Below are 23,947 nucleotides of genomic sequence, written 5' to 3' on the forward strand. Positions count from 1 at the left end.
AGAATTATTTTGAAAGAATGTCTACTTGTCCTTCCAATCTACCAGTGAAATATTTTAGTTACCTGAAAAATTTGTTTTACATTAAATTCATAAACGCGCATCATAAGTAAAATGTTCAGAGCAATAGATATTAATTCATATACATTGGGATGTGCAAAATCTGTTCTCTGAGTTTTGCAAACACCTGTCCATTTCGGATACAAAATGTCTTTTAAACTTCTATAATGTATTTTAGGTTGAGTAATCTGGCTAACTTTCCAATCCGTCCTAAGTCTGTGTTCCCTTCATTCCCTAAATACACAAAACCTAATAATTACAATATAAAGGGTTGACATGTACTGGCCAATTTATTTGTATTTTATTTCCTTTGGTGTGTAGCGGTCGAGGTATATGAATGCACTTACTAACAACTAGCCCAGTTGGACCAGACGTTTTAGTCTGTGTGACAAACGAACAGAGTAGATGTTAGGGACAGAAAATTTTCAATTTTGTATCCCTTTCCGTTCAGGTACATGATAATGTTATGTTCATGTTGTGAACATACGATAAATCTTCCTGACCGACTGATGTACCTCCAAAGAAAAAGGAACAACAACAACAACAACAACAACAAAAGTACCTAAACTATCTTCCTTTATTTACTACTGAACTTGTACTGGCACTAAGATCTTGCTGTTATCCACATACATACATAAATATTCCTTCTTCTGGGTGAGGTGTGCTTTAGGGTTGAAGCGAGAAAATCTTTGGACTCACCAGAACAAATCCCAATCGGACTAGCAACTCTCAACCACTTCATAAGGTGTTAATTTATGATAAACGATGATATGAAAACCAGAGACATCCACATTTTGGATACTGCTCAAGTGGTCTAGTGGTTAGAGCGTCCGCCCTGGATGCGGGAGGTCGTGGGTTCGAACCCCGGCCGAGTCATACCAAAGACTTCTAAACATGGTACTAACAGCTGTCGCGCTAGGCGCTCATCATTAAGATGTTAGTGTTAGGACTGGTCAGCATGGTGTCAGGATAATGTGACTGTGTGGGACATCATGCTACATGTCTGCGGCATGATGCCCCAGTGCTAGACATCACTTTAAACTGTCACATTGCAGACATCGTAGCGATATGACTGGAAATGTTTTAAACCTACGTTAAAAATCCAAGACACACGCACACACATACACACACTCCCCAAATTTTAGGGATACCCCATTTATAATATAATAGGTGCGTCCGGGAAAAAGTTATTATCAAAATTATTGATGATCATTATTACCATAAAAACAAATAATTTAAATGATATTAAAATGTAGTAATTAATATATATATATATATATATATATATATATATATATATATATATATATATATATATATATATATATATATATATATATATATATATATATATAGGGGGTCCCGAGTGGCCGAGTGGTCTAAAGCGCTCTCCGTTACGGATCACTGCCATCTCACCTCTGTCTGCGTGGGTTCGAGTCTAGGATTCGGCCAATGTGGGTATATGAGAAAGCTTGCCAGTAACTTCTCGTGGGTCGGTGGTTCTTCCCGGGAAACCCGGGTTCTTCCTCCACCATTAATATTGGCCGCCATACATAGCCTATCGTGTGCTGAAAAATGGCGTTAAACCCAACAACAACAACAACAAACATATATATACACACAAAAGGATTTAAATTGAAAATATTTCAGAATAACAATATTGATTGATATATAGAATATAACATTAATATATGACAATAATGTTGTTATGTATATTTGATTTATTTAATTTATATTTGATTTAATTTAATTGTTTGTTTGTATTTTAATTTTTTATATTCCATTACATGCTATTGCAATGTAACTGTATGTACTGGACTTGACATTGTCCAGAAATTCAGTTCAGTTCTGTTTGACCTGACTATTATTCGTAAACAACTAATAATATAAACTTTGTATCTAATGCTGACCTAGTTCCTGACCTTGATTCAGAAATCAGTGAGAGCTGAAGTAAACACTTGTTAATTTTTTTTCTCAGAGTAAGATTCATAAAGTGAAATCAAAGCCATACTTGGAGTACGTGACACATAACATGTATCAATTAGATTTTTCTGGAGGATTGACCCGCATCCGGGCATCTGTTTTGCATCGTGACTATGTTTATTATTGATGTTTTGAGAAAAAATAGTCATTACTTGCCTTAACACTGGAGACGTCCAGGTGTTTTTTTATTATGACTAGTTTTTTTGGGGCTAATTATTTCATTTTTCTTTAAATTATTTGGATTCCAAGAGATTATTTTCCCCTGGAAATACTTGTGCTCTAAGTTAATTCTTGGACAAAGACAGTTGTCGAAATTTATACAGAATTCAAATTGGAATATTATTTTCTTTTATTCAACAACAAAGAACTGTTGACACATCAGTACGACGCTGACCATACAATATGTCATCGCCTTCCATTTTGGATTTAATCGGGATTCGAATTCAGTTTTATTAGGACTTTTTATTACTAGGACTTCTATTTTTTAGTTCTTGGATTATTCTTGAATTAATTTTGAATTTGATTCGTAAAACCGTAAGTTCCTTTTTCTTAATTTTTACCTAGTTTTTCTAGGGAAATAAATTATTTGTTAAATTTTATAAAGCTCGTTGTCTTCACTTTTTTCTTGTTACGTTTTGTAAGAGCCTAAACACGTAACACTATCCACCATTTTTTTATATAATCAACAGTAAATTTCCCAGCATGGCGCAGTTTAATGTCGGAAATGATACAATACGCACATACTGATCAGCTTTAAAATTTATAACGAATTTTAAAATAACGACGGTTTTGATCTATTATAATACTGTATTCTTTATTTCTATTAGAATATGGGTGTAGTATGTATCCAAAAGACAAGACATTCATTTCTATAAAATATAAAAGATAAATTGCATTACTAATGTGTATATTCTTTAATTTTATGTTATCGTGGTACTAAAATTTTCATTGCAAAATAGCCATATTTGATCAGGACATATGGAGAACAAGATGGCCGCTATCGCTTAACCGGCTTGAAGCAGCTGTTCCTTTATTTAGTGCCGTTTTCATGATATTTGTGCTTGTTGCCTGTTTTCATCTTCGTTATTGTGTTCATTATGTATTGGCTGTTAAATTCGTATGTGTTTCTTCATCCCCTTGTTTTGGAAACGAGAATAATTAGACTTTTTCTCAGCTGTCTTGCTTCACTGTTTTTGCACAAACCGCCATCACGTGATACTCGCCTGTCAACCCGTTTATGCTACGATGGACCCTCATTAATTGCTTTAAATGTTCACTCCTTGGCTCTCCACACTACATTGTGCTCTAGACTAAACGAACTGGGACTACATTCATCATTACCTAAATGTAAACAGAAGCGAAAAAAGAAACGTTGTTTCAAAGCTGGCCGGCATAGAACAGGAAGAAGAATTCCAGTTATCTTATTTATTTCGACACAACCATTTAAAAAAATTTCGACCGTTAATTTAGATAACCTAATTCAAATCCCAATTAATTCGTCAACCTTTATGTCAACTATCCAAGAAATACCTCTGCGCATTGCAATATTCAATGCCCAGTCGGTAGGACCACCGGAAAAACGCACAGAAATAGTTAATTTTATCAACGACGAAAATGTTGACATATTATTCTTGACAGAAACATGGCTAAAAACATCAGGCGATGAGCCCAAGTGTGCGGATCTAACACCTACTGGTTACTCCATCAAGTCGTTCCCCCGTAATTCTCGCGGAGGTGGAATTGCTGTCATCACAAAGAACTCCATGATAAAACGTCTGAACTACACCACAACATTCAATTTCGACCACACATCGTTTGAACTAGTCCAAACCACACTCACACTGGAGCAAAGGTCAGTACATTTTTTCTGCCTATACCGCCCTCCTCCTAGTAGAAAAAACAACCTGGCTGACTCTCTTTTTTTGGAGCAGTTTCCGAATCTCCTGGACTATGGAAATTCGATAGATGGCAACCTAATTGTTCTTGGAGATTTCAACTTTCACTTTGATTGTCCCGGAAACTCAAATACATAAAAACTCCTAGATTCCATTAATGTTTTCAACCTCAAACAATCAGTTAACCAACCCAACCATAAACATGGTCACATTTTAGACTGGATTCTTCGTAGATCTGATGATAACATTCTACAGTCCTCCCTGGTATTCCATGACCTTGCATCAGATCACCTCTGCATTATATGCCATCTTGACGTATCAGTCCCTAACCCTCCACCTTTAACTAAGAGAAACCTCCGTATGATAAATAGAACCAAATTAATGCACGACATCCAAGCTAACCTAACAACTTGCTTACCTCCTACCGCAGAACAACTCAATAACTGTCTGCGTTCATTACTTGACAAACATGCCCCAGCTACCAAGTGCAGAGTATCAATTAAAAAGTGTTCTCCAATGGTATAGTAGTGTTAATGACCAGCTTCGCACTGCTAAACGAGACCGCCGTAAAGCTGAGAGGCTCTGGCTTTCCACCAGACTCACTATTCATAAGTAAATCTATGAAGTCGCTGAGAAGAACGTCACAAATATAGTCCATGCAGCGAAATCAGCCCACTACACTACTAAAATCATGGAAAGTTCCAGCTGCAAAGAGGTCTTCGAGATTACTAACAAGCTAATGTCAAGGAACAAATCAACACCACTTCCAACTACCTTCTCTCCAGTCGACCTTCCGGACATGTTTGCAAATTATTTCCGTGACAAAGTACAAACCATTAGAGATAAGCTTGACACCACAATTTCAATTGACTCGTCGTCACGATACAGTTGGGATACAGAATTTGAGCGGCATCCATTAGCAGCATTTGAACTGTCTCTTTGGATTTCGTACGTACAATCGTGATGAAGAGTGTACCAAAGTCATGTGAACTTGATCCAATTCCAACATCACTGCTGCTTGAGTGCTTAGATCCAGTATTGCCTGCACTAACTGATGTTATTAATACCTCTCTCTCATCTGGGGAATTCCCATCATTTTTCAAAACTGCCATTGTAAAGCCCCTGCTGAAGAAACCAACACTAGACCATAACGATTTAAAGAACTACCGCCCAGTTTCTAATCTCCCATTCATTTCAAAAATCTTAGAAAAGATTGTTCTATCCCAGCTTGTATCTCATCTAAATTCAAACAGTCTTTTTAGCAATGTACAATCTGCATATTGCTTTTGTCACAGTACTGAAACTACTCTTTTAAAAGTAGCTAATGACATTCTCTCTGCATTGGATAGCGGAAAGATTACAGTCCTCACCCTCTTTGATTTGTCTGCAGCATTTGACACAATAGACCATGATATATTACTTCACCGTCTCCAGCATGTATTTGGCATTCATGATACAGCCTTACTGTGGTTCAAGTCCTACTTGGTCAACAGGACACAAATTGTATCTGCAAATGGAATACACTCCAACCCAGTTGATCTATGTTGTGGTGTTCCACAGCGGTCTGTTCTTGAACCTGTTCTCTTCATTCTGTACACTCAGTCGCTTTCCAGTGTCATACATCACCATCCAGTGTCTCACCAATTGTACGCTGATGACACCCAAATATACAAATCTAGGCACCCAACTGAAGTTGATGCTACCATCCAAGGTGTAGAGAGGTGCATTTCTGATGTGAAATCATGGATGACTTGCAACAAGCTGCAGATGAATGATGATAAAACTGAGGCCATTCTGATCACAACACAAAGACTTTCTCATTCACATCCTTTATCTCAAACAATAAATATCAGCAACGCCAACATTAAATTCACACAATCAATAGGAAACCTAGGTGTTACTCTGGACAGTACTCTCACATTGCACCAACATGTTATGAACATATGCAAGGCTGCATATCTTGAGCTGAGACGCATCAGCTCAGTTCGCAAATATCTTTCAGACGATGCCACTAAATCACCTGTGTGTTCATTAGTACCTTCAAGACTGGACTATTGTAACTCAAATCTGTCTGGTTCATCTCAATATCTACTCCAGAAACTTCAAAAAGTTCAAAACACAGCTGCTCGGATATACTTAGAGTACCACGATCAGAGCACACCTCCCCGGTGCTTTGTACCCTATACTGGCTATCCATTCGATCCAGAAGCAAACACAAAATTTGTTCTCTGTACTACATTTCACTGTCGGACTCTAGTCCAACATACCTATCTGACCTCACTCATGTGTACACACCAGCAAGATACTTACGCTCCTCTTCTGACAATCGAAAACTCATTATTCCAAGTATGAAAACAAAGTCATATGGACAGCGTTCTTTTGCATACCAGGGCCCAGCAACGTGGAATGCATTGCCCACTGAACTTAAACACAAAGACAAAGTGATCTCATTCAAGAGGGCTCTCAAAACTCACTTATTTCGACAGCAAGAACAAACTTAAAGACCTAATGTTTCCTACCTGAAATATTCTCAGCATGTTCTTTTATTTTTTAAATGTTTTTCTAATTTAATGTTCTTTGATTTTGTAATATTATTATTATGTTTCTTATATTATAGGTTTTGTCTAAAGTTGTAAAGCGCTTATAGCTTCTAAAGATTAGACGCTATACAAAGTCCTCATTATTATTATTGTTATTATTATTATTATTATTATTATTATTATTATATGTATTTTTTAAGAACGTGAATGAATTTTATTATTATAACAAATTAATTTGTGGCAATGAAGCTGGACTGTAATTCTTTGTTGATCGCTATTTCGAGTTTGTGTACTTCTATATTTTGTGGCTGGTCTTCTGTTTGACTAAGCTTTTATCATGAAGCCACATTTTCAAACAGGGAACCCGTTGCTCTCTCTCTCTCTCCATATATATATATATATATATATATATATATATATATATATATATATATATATATATATATATATATATTCAGCGTCTAAGCTTAGCATCCGTCAAAGAAAATGAAATTTTACTACAGGCACTTGATATTCTGGGGAAACTAATGCGTACACTCACCATATAACACAAGGTAACTAACTCTCGCCGGTCACAATCTGACCCCTCGATGACTCGGATCTAATTTTCCAATACTATATACGCATTCAGTCACTCATAACGTACACCACGGTAAGGAAGACCAGTGTTTCCCTTTACCCTTATCTGCGCTTCATAGACCCCCAAAGTTTTAATTTGACCCCCAGTTTTGATACCAAAAGTTTGTTTTTACTCAGTTTGACTCCCAGTTTTGACACTAAGGAGATTTTTGACTCTCAGTCTTGCACCCCTAGGAGATACACTGGAAGACACTCCACACCTTTCATCCATTACCATTTAAGCAACCTTACTGATTATGAAAGGCCAATTTTGCAAAATGTTTATCCGTTGCTTCGTGTCTTTCACACACAGGCGACCTTTCTAAAGATCTACTTCCGCTCTACTTAGTTTCCCCAGAATCAAGTGCCTGTGTATTTTACTTGTACTCATGAAACTACTTGTCTGTATAGTCATCAAATAAGTGTTAAAAAACCCAACACAGCATGATAAGTAACTTCCTTATTTTATTTCCTTCATTTGCCGAAATTTATGACAAAATTTCCGTACATGTTCAGATGCATATATATTATCATTCTTATACTAGGCATAAATCATCATCGATAATGTTGCATTTTCTGGGACTAGTAGAATTTTTAGTGCAAGTGACCTCTCCAGAACCCGCCAAATCACACCTGATTGCTTTGTTGTTACTGTTGTTATTGTGGGTTTAACGCCATTTTTTAGCACACGATAGGGTCATACATGGCTGCCAGTACAACTATTGGAGGAAGAACTCGGGAAAACAAGGGTACGAACCATGGTCCCACTGTTAGTCATTGGCAAGCTTTCTCTTCCTCAGATACCCATAATGACCGCGCCCGAGATTCGAACCGATGCGGGCATGGGTGAGATAGCAGTGGTCGGTAAAGGTGAGCACTTTTGACCACTCTGCCAACTGGTGACCCTGCTTATTCATTCTGCGCGAAAGTCCAGATGCTGACCTAGACAAACATTTCTCTGCTGCGTTTTGTCGAATGCAAGTAATAGAAAGTCTCTAATCAAAAAAACAATATTCATAATTTTCTTATGGTTTACAATAATGTTCAACAACCGCTGATTGACTCAATTAATGTAGCGATATAATGAAGTGTGTGTTTATGTGTGTGATTTGGGTTTTTAAAGAAGCTTCAACACTTTTTCAGTCATATCGCTAAGATGTCTGCAGTGTGGCAGTTTACGGTGATGTCTAGCCTCTACAGGGACATCATGCCGAATCATGTCCCTACCAGTCATATTATCCTGACGCCGGGCCGACCAGTCCTTACGCTAACCTCTTAATGCTGAGCGCATAGCGAGGCAGCTGTTTGTACCATTTTTATAAGTCTTAGGTATGACTCGGCCAGGTTTCGAACCCGCGACCTTCCGCATTCAAGGCGGACGCTCCAACCACTAGACCACCGGAGCGATATGCATTACCATCAAGAGATATAATCATAATGGCCAAATGTTATTTAATGATATCAAGAAAGGTTTATACTTATGATTACCTCACTTCAGACACCTAACTTATATTCAGGAATAGGTATTTTGTAAATGTTTTTATTTTTTAAATGAATTAATTAGAAATTTTGAACTTGAGTTGATTATTTCAAGGGGTTTAACATGTTGAACTTATCTTGATTTTTTTTACCAAGGACATATGTAGCAGCAGGGAAGTCGTACAGACCAGGTGGCTCAGATAAATTTAACCCTCCCACCAAACATTTATCCGTAGAAGCCTCAGAAAGCAGAAATAACGCCTCCTGCGCAAATTAATCCGCAAAATTTCAACCCAAAGTGCATTTTTAGGTATAAAAAAAAACAGCATTTTTTGGGGGGGGGGTATTGTAAAATTTGTTTGTGCCATAATGAATTATGGTGGGCTGCAATTTTATGAGTAAATTTGATCAAGACCAACTCGATACCTACTACGAGGATCATGAAGATTAATCGTGACAAAACCGTGTGGTGTTGCCTGAGCGTGACTAAAGAAATTTTTAAACTTATTTATATCCATGTCGCCATTGCACCAAGTTTGATGGATATTTCTCAGCGTGTGAGTATCAACGCCATTGAAAACTGATAAAATATTACAATTATCTCTAATCACCTTTGGAATTTGCGTATATCGCTGTGTCACGTAAATCACATCGGTGTTCTTGTGTCGGCCACGCGAGAATATCCTAGCTGGGTTAGTTTGCTTATCCAGCATCACATCATCAAAAACAACAAGATTATTAGCATCACCGTCTAAATTTTCCACTGATGGAGCCTCATTGATATCCGTTATAAATTCTATTGTGCCATCCTCAGTATTATCGCTAAATTCCTTTAGTACTTGATAACATCGCTGATCATCAACGGATGGCGCAACCAAGTATAATTTATCCCATTTTAGCCATCTCATTATCAAATTTAGCAACAATTGCGTTTTTCCAGAACCAGATGGTCCAATAATTATCATTCTAATCGAATTTGGTAATGCATCGATGTGTTTCACTTGCTCGCGTTTTTTTGTGGCTGAAAAATCAATTACATTCATGTTATTAGAATATTATGGATTCATATTGTGTTAAGTGTCGCACTCGAACTGCCACGCTAAATCCAATCGAAGTCGTTACGCGCAACAACAGGAATGCAATCAAAGGTGAATGTGCGGTTTGTAAGACAATTAAGTTTAGATTTGTAAAAAAAAAAGTAGAACCGGAGGAGATATCGCAACCTCCTTAACAAATCTACCTGGAACTCCCTGGGCGAAATATCCCGGAGAGAAACATTTACCAGGATATAATTACTGCGGACCTGGTACAAGGCTAGATATAAGACTTAACGATAATAATCAACCAAATCCTGGCGAGGATCCAGTAAACGCCATCGATAACGCATGCTACTATCACGATCTTGCATATCGCAGCGGAGATTTACAACAAAGACATCTCGCTGATATTAAATTAATTCACGCAATAGATGCTATTCCTGATAAAAATTTCAAAGAGAAATTGGCAACTTGGTTAATAAAAGGAGCAATGAAAGGTAAATTAGTACTAGGTGCTGGTAATTTATAATGGAGCAAATATATTATTCTCCGCGAGGATTTTGGCGAGGAAAATCAGCAATAGACAAACTTGCTAAGGCAGCAAAAGTAAAGCAATCTGTCGCTGAATCGTGGCTATCGAGGCAAGCAGTCTGGCAAATTTATCTTCCTCCGCCTAAGAAAATATCATATGCGAGTTTCTCTGTCAGTGTCCCTAATGAAGTCCATCAGGCTGATCTTATGTTTCTTCCTTACGATACCGTTGACGGAGTTACATACAAATATGTTCTGACGGTTGTTGATATTGCAAGTAGGTACAAGGAAGCGGAACCGTTATCGAATAAAACAGCAACAGATATTGCTAAGGCGTTTAGCGAAATTTATTCACGATCTCCATTAACATGGCCGAAGCTTCTCCAGGTTGATCCAGGACGAGAATTCCTCGGTGCGGTTACTTCACTGATGAAAAAGAATAATGTTAAAATCCGTCGCGGTATTGTAGGTGTTCATCACAATCAAGCTATCGTTGAGAGATTCAATAAAACTCTTGCAGAACGATTATTCGGATATCAGTACGCGAGAGAATTTATCCAAGATAAACGATCTCGCGATTGGGTAACAAGATTACCTCACGTGATTAACGCACTAAATAACGAAGTAACACGAACAATATCAATGAAACCCGCAACTGCAATTACAAAACCAAATATACCACTAAAGCGAAGTTCCACAATTCCGCCTGTGCTAGGTAGCGTTATTGTAAGGTATTTATATAAGGAGGGAGAAGCCGAGGGTGGCAGAAAAAGAGCAACTGATCCAAACTGGAGTGTTACGACACATAAAATATCAGCTGTAACAAGATCATCAGGAAGGCCAGCGATTTATTTTCTAGATTCACTAGCGCCACAACGCGGATTTACCAAAGAAGAATTACAAATAATACCAAAGGATACTCAATTACCACCATTGTCGTTAATGTGAAATTTAATTCTACCTAGCTGAGATAATTTTCTTACTCGAGACACAGCTAGATAAACTAAATTTGACCAGGAAATTCTATCATCGACGATCCAGACCTGGCCATCTACTGTTAATCCCTGTGATGAATGTATCGTTGCTGCGTATCCGAGTTTCCATGGCGATCTTTCTGCGTTTATTGCATCATTGACAAGATTAATATCAACGAAAATAATATCATTCAAAACTAATATTTTTTCTTCTCCACATGGCAAAATAACATTGATATTTTGTTTCCTAGTATCAGTTGGCCTATAACACAACGGCACCTGCAATGTTGGAAATTTATCACAATGAAGTTTGAATAATATTTCCTGAATAACATCGCGAACAATTTTTCTGCTAGCAACAATCAGATGATCTGGACGCCACAAAGTTAGAAAATTATCCATCGAAGTTTCGTCGATTATTTTTCTCATCACATCACATTGAAATTTATTAGGTTGCAATCGAATCATTTTTTTAAACTCAGTCAATAAATTATCATTAGATCTATAATCAGCATCAATCTCCTCATAATAATCTACAAAATTTCTAAGCCATCTGTGAGGAGATTCACCATCAATAGGATCAGGTTGTCCATGATCGCCACACATTATTACTGCAGTATTTTTTTCTTCTAGCCAACTCAGGAATAATTTTAACACAACTAAATTTACCGTGCAAATTTCATCAAATATTATAATCTTGTTGATATATTTGTTTCCCATTCGAGCTGAATCCCACAATCCACCGCTGTACTTGAAATAACTATGATACGTACAAGAACTAACGCCACGTTGTTTTATTTCTCGCGCTAATCTGTGAGTTGGAGTTAACACGATCATATCAGAATTTGAAAATAAGTTTATTGCTCGTGTTGTTTTACCACTGCCGCCAGGACCATTTAGGTAAACGAATTTGTTTCGTGAAATTGGATCAAACACTGATACTGCTGTTGATACTTCATCGCATTTATCTTTATGAAATTTATCGCAATCTTCTACATCCGCGTCCTCACAATAATCTAGAATATCCTCGTTTTTTATTCTCCAAGTTCCCCAGGAACCATCGGTGATTAAATTCTCCAACCTACACTGATATTTTTTATCAATATAAAATGAATCCGTTGCAACCCTTACCGCGATATCAGAAAATTTATTTATCATCGACAACAAATTAATACTCACATAAGCGAGCATCGATGATCTTAAATGAGTATACTGCGCTGATTCTCCATCGAGATAAGTTATCACGGTACCTAATTTCGTTCCATCAATAATAATATTTTCTCTATTGCAAAATATTCCACGCGATACCGTATCAGCAATAATAAAATCCATCTCCGCATCATTGATAAATAACCTAGCGTGGCGATGTTTATGATCAACTGATCCTCCTTGAGTAAATTTACCAATTATTTTTCTTCCAATATCTTTCGCGTTCTCACAATCTGTCGGCAACCACACCTCGGTCTGCTTTCTATACGATATAATTGCTTCACTTACCGTCAGTGATATTAACATCGACGAATCTAGCATATATCTCAACAGCACTATAGGAATCCATCTTCGCTGAGATAAATGCCGACCAAACCAAATATAACAAATTTTATGCAAATTTTCAGCAAGTTCGAATGAAGTAACATAAGCGAATCCTGTCATTACAAAATCGGGTAACGGTCCGTTAATTGCCACTCTCGTCATCTCGTTAGTAGGATGACCGAATTTAGCAAAGTAATTTGCACAATCGCCATATCCGAGGAAACTTCCAGGATAGCATGCGCTCATATCAACGGAAATCATATCTTCGAAATAGTATTTGGTATTCCATAATCCTCCATGGCCGTATTCGATACAACTAAGTTGAATATCATTGAGAAATTCATTTCTTGTAGGTTTCCACGAATTTCTTTCTCTGGCAGCATGAGCAGCAACAGACGGAACAGTAAAGCAATTTGTCAGCAACTGATTTGGATTAGACGAATACTTCTCCGCGATATTTCTCATCGCTTCGTGTAATATTTCATCACGGTAAATATCTCCGCGTGGTAAGATAAATTGATCGTATCTTTCTTCGCTAGAAAATAACCAAATCGATATTGGATCGGACTTGGCTAATAGTTTGATATATCTAAACATTGCATCGGAACTATCTTTGGATTCCACGGGATAAAACTTAACAACACGATCTCGCGGAAATATCATTACCGACTGACTCCACGCATGTGAATTATGATCAACAATTTCGATTGGTGTTCCTCGAGAATTATACGGCGATGAATATAATATTTCACCCGATAGTGTTTTAACCGTAATAGGAAATTTAAGTTTCTTACTTAACGCAGCAACATCATCGATTGATGCGCCATCAACAACTGTCTTTGCCCATGAATTAATTTTATCCAATCTCAATTGAGTCAGACCAGATCCGCGACGGGCATTCCTCATATGCTCGATAACTCGCTCAGCTACGCAGTTTATTATCGGAGATTCCCTCATCGCAGGTAGATTTTTCACATCAGGATTATTATTCAGCCGATAAATTCCATAGACAACAGCACTAGAAGGATACGCCCTAGCATAATAAGGACCATCAATCCCTAATAACAATCCTGGTTTCGAATTTTTATCAAGAACAACATTTTTCTTACCGCCACGTACTGGATCTCGTTTATCACGAATAATCCAAGTATCATCGGGCATTTGTGCAATAAATTTTATTCCGAAAATAAATCTCTCTTCTTTGTGTGAATTTTTTATATGTTCGATTATCTTCTTCGCTCGCTCCAAATTCATCGTAGCATCAACAAAGTTAGTTTTCCATGTCGACCAAACATGAATCGCTCCATCATCAAAAAATTCCTTCTTCGCACTATCAACTTCAGGAATGATATATTCTGCCTCATCGAGATCAAATAAATCCATTATTATATTTTAGACAAATATCTAAATATAATGAAGCAATGCGCGTGGATAACAGTTGGATCAACAAAATCATGTAACAAATCCTGCAGAGGTGAATATTGTGGCGCTCATATATACGAAATTCGACGAGGTAACAAAGGACCACAACGATGTTTAGTTTGTCAAGTTGGCATTCGAGGAAAGACAAGATTATGTTTCTCCTGTGGAGGGAAAAAATATCGTGAGTTACGGAGATATTATGAAAAAAGATCCTCCTCGGTAATAAAATGCGAAGAAGATTATATTAATCGTTTCAAAGCAAATTTCGATTTAAACAAAGAGAATATCATATATGGAAATGAAATCAGCGATTCCCATGAGTGAATATAAATCGCATCCCATCATCGAAGGTTACGAAGCATCTGAGGATGGTAACGTTAGAAACATCAAAACAAAGAAACGTGTTGGTAGTATTTGTAATTCGGGATATCTCAAATTTACAGTCCATAAAAGAAATGAAAGAACAGAATGTTATTCGAATCATAGATTTATATTCGAATGCTACAAAGGACCAATAGAGAGAGGACTTGTTATCGACCACATTGACGGTAATAAACTTAACAATAAACTTTCCAATCTGCGCGCGGTAACCCAGAGTGAAAATTCAAGATTTGGTAATAACCGTGGATTTCCTAATTATTCGAGGACTGTTAAATCAGTGAATCAAGCAACAGGTGAGGAAATCGCGTTTACATCGATGTCTGCAGCAGCAAAATATTTCGTTATTGACTCGCATTCAGTAAAACGAGTGGCAGAAGGAAAATACAACGCAACATTTTCTTATGATGCTGATTCGTGGATCAAATTCTCCTATGTACCAATAATATTTGATTCGGAGAGTGACGAAGAATAATTGAATATCTCCGCAAAACAAAAAAAAAAGATTAATTTTGAAAATTTCCCTGGATTTTATTTATTTTTTTCCCCCAGAAATATTTCTGGGATACAGATTTGGAAAATCTCACTTGCGATTTAAAAATCAGAGATTCTCACGATTTCACCAAAAGATTGATACTTACAGTTTCTCCTCGTATATCAAGTAAATTTCCTTTCTGATCCGTTAGTTTGAAATTTATTCTTGACAAAAATCGATTATGACATCGCAGGTAAAACGGATTCATTGGCTCCTTGATTATCAAATAACCGGGAGATGCGCTAGGTGAAAATGAATACAATACAAATCCCTGATTCGCTTGATTCGACACTGACGAATCAACATTATAACTACCCTCGACAACATCCGCGTGAAGATAAATCGCGATAACATCCGTTATATTAACGATACCCGGCGATATATGTCGTCCACCTTTGTCAGGATCGTTATTGTGTTTAAGAATTAATTCTGAATGTATTTTTTTGGTCCATGCGGTATATAATTTCGGAAATAAATCATCAATGGTATCAGTGACGGATTTTCTCATCGCATCAAAATCAGAATTGGGAAATTTGAAATTTGGCAGTGTTTCCTCGGTTAATTCAAATACTCTCATGAATTTTTGTTTCTCACCCGAGTTCTTGATCAACTCGAATTTGCTAATAGGAAGAACATATTCGGCAATTGATATATCGTCGACTATCGCCCGAATAAACATATCATGATAATATTCAATATCATTTGCAAGTTGATTTAAAATTTTCACGTGTTTTATAATTTCGCTACATGAACTAGATTTATTTAGGATGCATTCATGAAATGATCCTCGCAATAAATTTAATTGTAATTCGTGTTCTTGAATAAACTCGTCTAGAGTTCTTCTTACCAAGATACCGTCTATGGGGGCTATTATCCTGTTAATGTGGGTAGCGTCGAAGATTTTCACATCTGGGGCGATTTTAGGAAGAGGCAACCATGAGAGAATTCTTTCGTTAATAAAAGTGAAAGCGAACATTACCAGGTTAAATTTGTGGTTATTCATGAGATTGATGGCGCTGTGGATCAGAGGTTTGTGTTTGATATCTCCATACCATCCTTCGTCGGTTGTAAAATCTTCCTTTTTTGGTTCCGGTATTTCTGGAAGGGTTTCATCATACCAACCTGGAATAATAACATCCGATTTCTTTGGTTTTATCAGAGGTGCGACCTCGGGCCAACCTAATATATTCCTGATCGATGATTGGTAAATATCTACCACGTACGGTGATTTCACTTCTATCATTGACGATAGTGTTGGATCATGTGAAGATATCTTTATTCCCGGAGTAGCATCGCCGGTTAAATTTGATATTCTAGTGGTAAACTCATTATTCAGCTGATCAATTTCGTAACTACCGGTTGGTATACCAACGACGATCCAATCGGGTGTTCCATCGGGTTTATTCTTATTTGCAAAAACAAGTGAATTATTTGGCATCAAATTACCAAATGATTTCGATCTAACATTAGGCCAGCTATTGTAGACGCGCAATTGTGTTAACGCAATTTCGCTAACGTTAATTGGTGTTGAGAAATTAATGCTAAACTCTGGTTTCGTTGAACTTAGCGATATTAACGTTGTTGTTGGCGGTGTCGTGTTTGTCACGATCTGGGCTAACTCGGACATTATTAATATTCATTTGTTCAATCTCCGAGTAAATACTAATCATTGAAGAAAATTCTAGATCGGATATAATACCGTCGTTGAGACTTTCAGAAAGTAACAATGATAACTTCGAGTACGCGTCACTGATCTTAGTTAGTTTACTTTTGTACGAAGATAGTTTCTCACTTGTGCACGAGGATATCTTTTTCGCGATGATATTAAGAACACCCGCGATTGCTGTTGTTGACGAGATTATTATTGTTGCTGCAATTGGCGCTATCATTGTTACCGCGGATAGAATAATACCCGCACCAGCTACTACGGCTGATACCGCGTAAACTGCAACATCAATGATAACTAATTTGCGCTGGTATTTATTTATTTTTGTTTGGTAATCGTCAAGTTGTTTTCGCAATGAATCCTGCCATGATCGCGCAAGATTGTATCGGTAATCAGATGCGGTCATTTATTAATCTACGATAACAATTGCATGATTTAATCCCGAATATATTTACATAAATATTCGAAAACTATACTATAACCAAATGGTCCCATATTGGTTCTATCTGGTGGTTCTAACACAAATATATTATCATAACCTGCGTACATAACATAATTAAAATTTTCACCAAAAATTTTATCACCCCCGGTTTTTATTTTAAAACCTGCCGAAGATTGAATAAATATTCGATAATATCCACTAATTGGCGGGTTAAATGTAAATGTGTTATTCTCGGGTGTCCACCATGCCTCTTTTCGTACCTCTACCACAAGTGGCACACTGCAGGTAAGATTTTTTGTTTCTACTTCCTCTGGTATCGAAATTCGCGATAATCTTCCAAGGTTCATTGACGATATTTTTGTTTTTAAATCTTGAATTTTTTCATCGTACGTTGATGTATCGACTTTTTGACGCGCTAATTCACGTACCACGTTAATTTCATCGTTGATTTTTTTTATTTGTACTTGCATCGCGTTAATTCCCCTGGTAAATTCAGGAACAACAACATTACCGAGTTTAATAATTTCCTCGTTGATTTTTTTGTTGAGCTCGTCGATGGAAGGTTTCTGACCCATCGAGATATTTACTTCGTTAATTTTGGCAAGAATATTAGTAATTTCCTCGTTGATTTTTTTTATTTTTTCGTTGAGATCGTCGATTGATGTTTTATCGATTTTCTGACTCATCGAGATATTTACTTCGTTAATTTCGGCAAGAATATTAGTAATTTCCTCGTTGATTTTTTTTATTTTCTCGCTAAGATCGTCATGTGATGCTTGATCTGATGCGGAGGAAGTATCAGTTGATGTTTTTATATTCTCGTCAAATTTTTTGCTAAATTTATCTAAAGCATCGTCAAGTTTTTTAAGGTCGTTATTTAGCCTATTAAGTCTTTTTGTCATTCTATCCTGAAGATCGTCGTGTAATGCTTTATCGGCCTTCAGGGGTAACTTTGCTATAATATCGGCGATATCAGCAATAGATTTTAATACCATCTCCGATTGGCGAGTAAACTGACTAATGTGATCGCGGTATTCATCTCGCTTGATTATGTCAGTTATTTTGACGTTGCTAGTTTGTAATCGCCCTTCTGTATTTTGAAATACAGCAACTTCGCCAGGATCAACTTCTGACAGTGATAAAAGATTGTTAATATCGCTCTTGGTTGCAAACTTTGATGTATCGATGTCGACTGCATCTTTTTTTTCTTTCCTAAAGAGAGATCTACCGTAAATGTCAACCATGATATTTATCTACGGTATATTCAAATAAAATTTTGCGATAAGGATTGGATGATTTTGAAATTGCATCAAGGACATTAATTGACTCTGGACCGCATATTGGTGGATCCGCTAATGTTTGTGTTGGAAGTGTTGAATACCAAACCGGAAGTTTTAGTTTTGACACGTATTTGATAAATTCATTTGGCGGTGCTAATCCATATGAGTCGAAGTAAATGATTTCGCGAGGATTAATCGCGTAAGCAACCCAGTGAGTGCCAGGGCCGGAATTTTTATCGAGATTTATTATTCCTGTCTCGGTGGGATTTGGTTTATCTGGTAGTTGATCTCGCATAAATACGCCTCTGAAAAATTTTATTTTCTTTTTTTTTGCTTCACTGATTAAATCTAAATTTGAGGCTGGTAGGCTCGACTTAACCCGGATCCGTACGGGGGTCGTCTTAGGTAAAGGCCGGATCCTTGTCGTTGTTGTTGCATCATTTTTGCGAGAAGAAGGGGTAAGAGAAGTCCGCCCTTTTTTTTACGATATCCCTTTCCTATAATTTTTCCAACAACTTTTCCTGCTATTGCAGAACCCGCCCCACCAAGTGCACCTAATCCTACTGCCTTCGCACCTGCTATTAACGCTGGTATAAGCGCGGCCAATGGAAAAATACCACCTACTTTGATCATATCTCTGATTGCTCCTATTGAGAGATTCAGACGAATACCAGTATTTGCCGATCTGGCTTTGGTGAAATGTCCGTGTTGATTTTTAGTTAACGATAGTTTGTTAGGTCCACCGTGAAGTTGATTACTTTTCAAAGTTAAACTTAAACCTCGTCGCGCTGCTGTTGCTGATTGAAGTTTTTTCACCTGACCGGGGGTCAGAGTTACACTAACGTGATCGTATGGCATATTAATAATCACTTAATCTAAATTTAGAATTTGTTACATGTTCTCTACGGGTGCATCGATGACTCTCATTCTACCACTGATACCCTCCAGGATCATCGTTCTATCACTGAGAATTACTGCGATTGCTCTTGCTGGTCCTCCTGTGTTAATTCTGGCTTTGAAATGAATATCAACAACCGACTGCTTTACTAAATCGAGATGTTCCAGGGAAAAATAATAGATAGGATAGAGTGTATTAAAATCTAGTTGTGATATTTGCAATCCGGTATCAATATTTTGATCGCGACCCATAAAACTTAGTAATCGATGATACGCGCGTGCCGTGGAATTGGTGGTATAATCGATGGCTATTTCCTCGGTTGGCTCCTGTTGGCCATTTATTCTTAATGATATGTTTGTTGCCCCAAATCGATCAAATATCATGTGACTATGCAGTTGATCATTTCTATCTACAGATTGAAGGGCAACAAAGATATGTCTAGGTGCAGAAGAACCTTGTTGTGAAGCAATTCGCCAGGTAAATATTCCGTTAATATCAATATCGTAGGAGTCAGTCATAGTTGTCAGCCAGGACATAACGGATTTTCCACCTTGATTCATAAATGATAATAATTTTTCTTCTATGATCATCGATGGTGTTATTGCTGGCATCCACAAGGTAATTCTTTCAAGGACAACTTTGCCGATATCAAGGGGATCTACACTTGCACCTCGCCAGATGGCTCTGTCATCATTGACATCTCGAACGAAAGATATCGTATGCTTCGCTCCGTAAATAACTTTTCTGAAATGTCTACAAAATCCAAAAATATGAGATAACGGAATTGCGCAGGAAAATCTTAAACTCGGACCAACCAACATAAGTTTTCGCGTGGCAAATCCGAGATTGTAATTGTCATTGACGCCAGTTATTAAAGCCATCTGGGTGGCTGGTGCAACACCAGTGTGATCCATTGGTATAGCGATGTTATACCGATTATGTTCAGCTTCATTAGAATTATCCTTGGCAAACATCATACTAGGACCGGCTGATCTGGTAAAATCATCCGAGTATCTTGCTAGTCCTATGATCGTCGTTGCTATATCAACATTATTCGTGATTGACTCAATCTCTTTTCCATCGATCATGTAAGTGGCACTCTTGAATAATGACATAATGCCGTTATTGACAAATCCAACTTTAAAATCTGCTCCAAAGTTGGTATCGTTGGCTCTAACAAGCCTTCCAACAAATTCGATATACGCCTCAGATGGAAGAAAATATCTTGTTGTATCGTGGACTTGAATTTCCTTTCGATTTCTTGAATCTGGCTCAACTACCTCGTACGAGAAATACTGGAAATCTCGCATTGATGTATCCATACCTACTGGTTCATCCATGTTAAATACTTCATTTGACACTTGTGAGAACATTTATTATTAATAATATCGTCTAAAACGAAGACCATCACCTGAAACGAAACTTGTATTTGCTAGATTTGTCCTAGCAACATTCTGCGCTAGATTTGTATTAGCAACTTCCTGCGCTAGATTTGTTATAGCAGCTTCCTGTGCTAGATCATTTATTTTTTTATTTGCCGCATCATTTATGGCCTTACTGACTTCAGGTGGCATTTCTCTGGTAATGGGTAATTTGACGGGTTGCTTTTTACGTACTAAACTTAATATTTTATCTTTGATAGCGTTGAAGCCTTTACTGGCCAAATTACCGATACCAGAAATGGCAGTCTCGCCGATCTTTCCTATCGCTTTCAACCCAAATTGCTTAATCACGGGTCCAATTTTAGGTATTACTCGCGTGACAAGACTTCCAACGATATCGCCGAATCCATTACCGTGAATATATTTGTATACTGGCAATCGAGAGTTTACTATGCGGACCTGTCTTGGTCTGCGTTGATTTTTGTGAATAATCATATTATTTCAATTATGTTGTTTTAATCGATAAGCTCATCGACAAACTCCTTATAAATGTGAGAATCGATGATACCACCACGGAATAATCGCTGACAAATATCTGATGCTTCGTTGACTATCTCACGGGAGTTATTTCCGGCTCGTTTTCCTCCGATTAATACTTCAAGACGAGAAACATCGTTGACAACACTGTCGGGGCAAACTGAATATCCACTTCCATATCCTTTTCCTTCCCTTTTTGTTTCTGGAGATTCCAATGGCGTTACGTAAAATACTTCATCTGACGGCGTTGAAGATAACCCTGACGACGATGACCTCGGTGGCAAATCCCCTGCAGGACTATCTTGTTTAGGATATTTTTCCCTTATAGTAAGAAGATTACTAATATAAGCCTTTTCAGGAGTACCACTACTTTCAGGTGGCGAACTTTTAGGTGGCAAAATTTCCTTACCTGTAGGTAATGAAAGGAGAGTGGGACGAGGAGGAAGAGGTTGTAATAAAGTAGAAATTTCTTCAGGTGATGGTTCGAGTTTGGGGTATATTAATTTAGAAATAAGTTCCTCTGTTGGATTATAATATTTTTTAGGACTATCTTTTTTAGGTGTTGCTGAAATTGATGTTCTTGTTTTTCCTTGTGATAACTTTACTCTCTGTTTATGAACATCTTCTGTAAATTTCTCAAAATCTTCATCGGAATATCTTACTGGTTTTCCTAAACTACCAAAATACATCATCGCATACCAATCAATTGTGTTAACTTTATCAGCATCAAATTCTTTTCGCAAAAATAATCTTTTATTTTCCGTAGAATCATCCGCAGCCATTTGAACTACTGAATCATAGTTGCGAGTTAAATGCAACATGTTTGTATTCAAATAATTATCCGCTGTTACACTAGGATCAATTTTAAACACACTACTAGCCGGTGATGATTTATATTTAGGTACAATTATCGGTTCATCACTCTGATCTTTTTTCCTTCTTGATTTTCTTTCCTTTTTCTGAGGTGGAATATCTTCCTTTGGTCTAGCTCCTAATTCCTCTGGTTGAATTATTGGCTCCTGTGGTTGAATATCTTCCTGTGATGTTTCTTTTCTCCCTCGTGTTTTAGTTTTTTCTTTTCTTTCTTGTTGTTTTCTTTCTTTCTCTTGCTGTTTTCTTTCTTTCTCTTGCTGTTTTCTTTCTTCCGCCATTTGTTTATTATGACCATATCTATCGTCTGCTGCTGCCATAAATCTTCTAAAAGATGGATCCCTTTCACTCGCTTGCGTTTTTCCATCATAAATTCTAAATAACATACTAAACCAACTTTTACGAGTTGGATATCTTCCTCTTCCTATATCAGACAAATAATCATTTCGAATACTGAACATATCTTCAGCAAGTTGACCAAATTGATCTAAACTATATATCGTAGATAGCGGTTGTGATATTATATTCCATCCCTCATCGGTGAAATTTTCTCTTAAATCATCGATATCAAATTTCCTTTTTTTTACTCCAGGTTTTCTCCCTCTAGGTCTTGCTTCAGTTTTTCCTTTACGACCTACTTTAAAGGCAATTGCAGGTTGTCCACCCTGTTGCGCTGCCGCTGCTGCTATTGCTAATCGATCGGGTAATGTTCGTGATTGCTCCTCAATACCTTTCAACGCACGAAAAATTCCACGTTTTCTGGCTTCCTCATCTTCCTTATCTTTTTCGTCACCATATACAGTTTGTTCAATTGTTTTAGTAACTGGCTTCAACCATTTTGCCGAAGTTTCTAAAATTCCATGTTGCATATCTTCGTAACCACGAACATTTTTCTTAAATAATTGTTTTGTCGGAATTAGCTTCTTTAATGCCGCTAATTGATCTCGCGCTAATCTAGCAGATTGAGGCTCTCCAACTGTGCTAGTTTTCCGGCTCATCTTATTTTCAAAGATATTGTTTTATTGTGAAATAAAATTAATATCCGCAACCCAATCCTGCAATCACAAACAAATTTTACAATATCCCCCCCAAAAAAATGCTGTTTTTTTTTATACCTAAAAATGCACTTTGGGTTGAAATTTTGCGGATTAATTTGCGCAGGAGGCGTTATTTCTGCTTTCTGAGGCTTCTACGGATAAATGTTTGGTGGGAGGGTTAAATTTATCTGAGCCACCTGGTCTGTACGACTTCCCTGCTGCTCATATGTACATATTGAAATGATTTTATATGTTCGATAAATTTGATTGTACATATAAAACATTAATAAATTTATGTCTGTCTATACAAGTAGTTGAACACTGAACTGGTGAGTCTACTATTAAATTGTGTACTCGCTTGATCTATTTATTCATCAAGCCTTTTTTCCATCGATGTATCGATATGTAAACAGAAATGGAGAGAAACAGAGACAGAAAGAAGAAAAAGTTACCGTTTTTAAGTTTTTGACGATGATAATTGAATATAACTTGATCCCATTTTTCTTTTAGGAACTTATTAGGGCTTGTCGTCTCCCTCCTATACATAATGCACAATTATTAGCACCACATAATTAACACATGATAAAAGAAATGTTGAAGCTAAATCCAGCGATGGAAGTAAACTTTGCTGTGACGGTGACGTCGACTGATGACGTCACTGTAGTTTTATCTTTTGATGAAATGAGGATGATATGACTTACGGTTTTTGGTGCGTCGATTGAACACGCGTCTGTTTTTGTGTCCCCTCTTTCTGAAACCAGGAAAACTGTCTCTGTTCGTTAGTGAGGCATTTTATTTCGATTGATTATCTTGTCTTCAAGAAGAAAAAAATTGAGACATTTTAATAAAATCA

At 37.1% G+C, this 23,947-nt stretch overlaps 1 protein-coding gene across 1 annotated transcript in view; it reads right to left on the minus strand.

Annotated features, from left to right (window-relative positions):
- The window catches only part of LOC149784892 (sperm axonemal maintenance protein CFAP97D1-like), a 56,178-nt gene extending 32,468 nt beyond the window's left edge, over positions 1-23,710 (minus strand). The window contains exon 1 of the mRNA XM_089978474.1: positions 23,547-23,710. Within this exon, the coding sequence (XP_089834600.1) occupies positions 23,547-23,640 (94 nt within the window). The 5' untranslated portion in view covers positions 23,641-23,710. The remainder of the gene's footprint in view (positions 1-23,546) is intronic.
- Positions 23,711-23,947: the final 237 nt, after the last annotated feature.

Source organism: Sinohyriopsis cumingii, chromosome 13, assembly GCF_028554795.1.
Source record: "Sinohyriopsis cumingii isolate HCF-2022 chromosome 13, ASM2855479v2, whole genome shotgun sequence".
NCBI classification, from domain to species: domain Eukaryota; kingdom Metazoa; phylum Mollusca; class Bivalvia; order Unionida; family Unionidae; genus Sinohyriopsis; species Sinohyriopsis cumingii.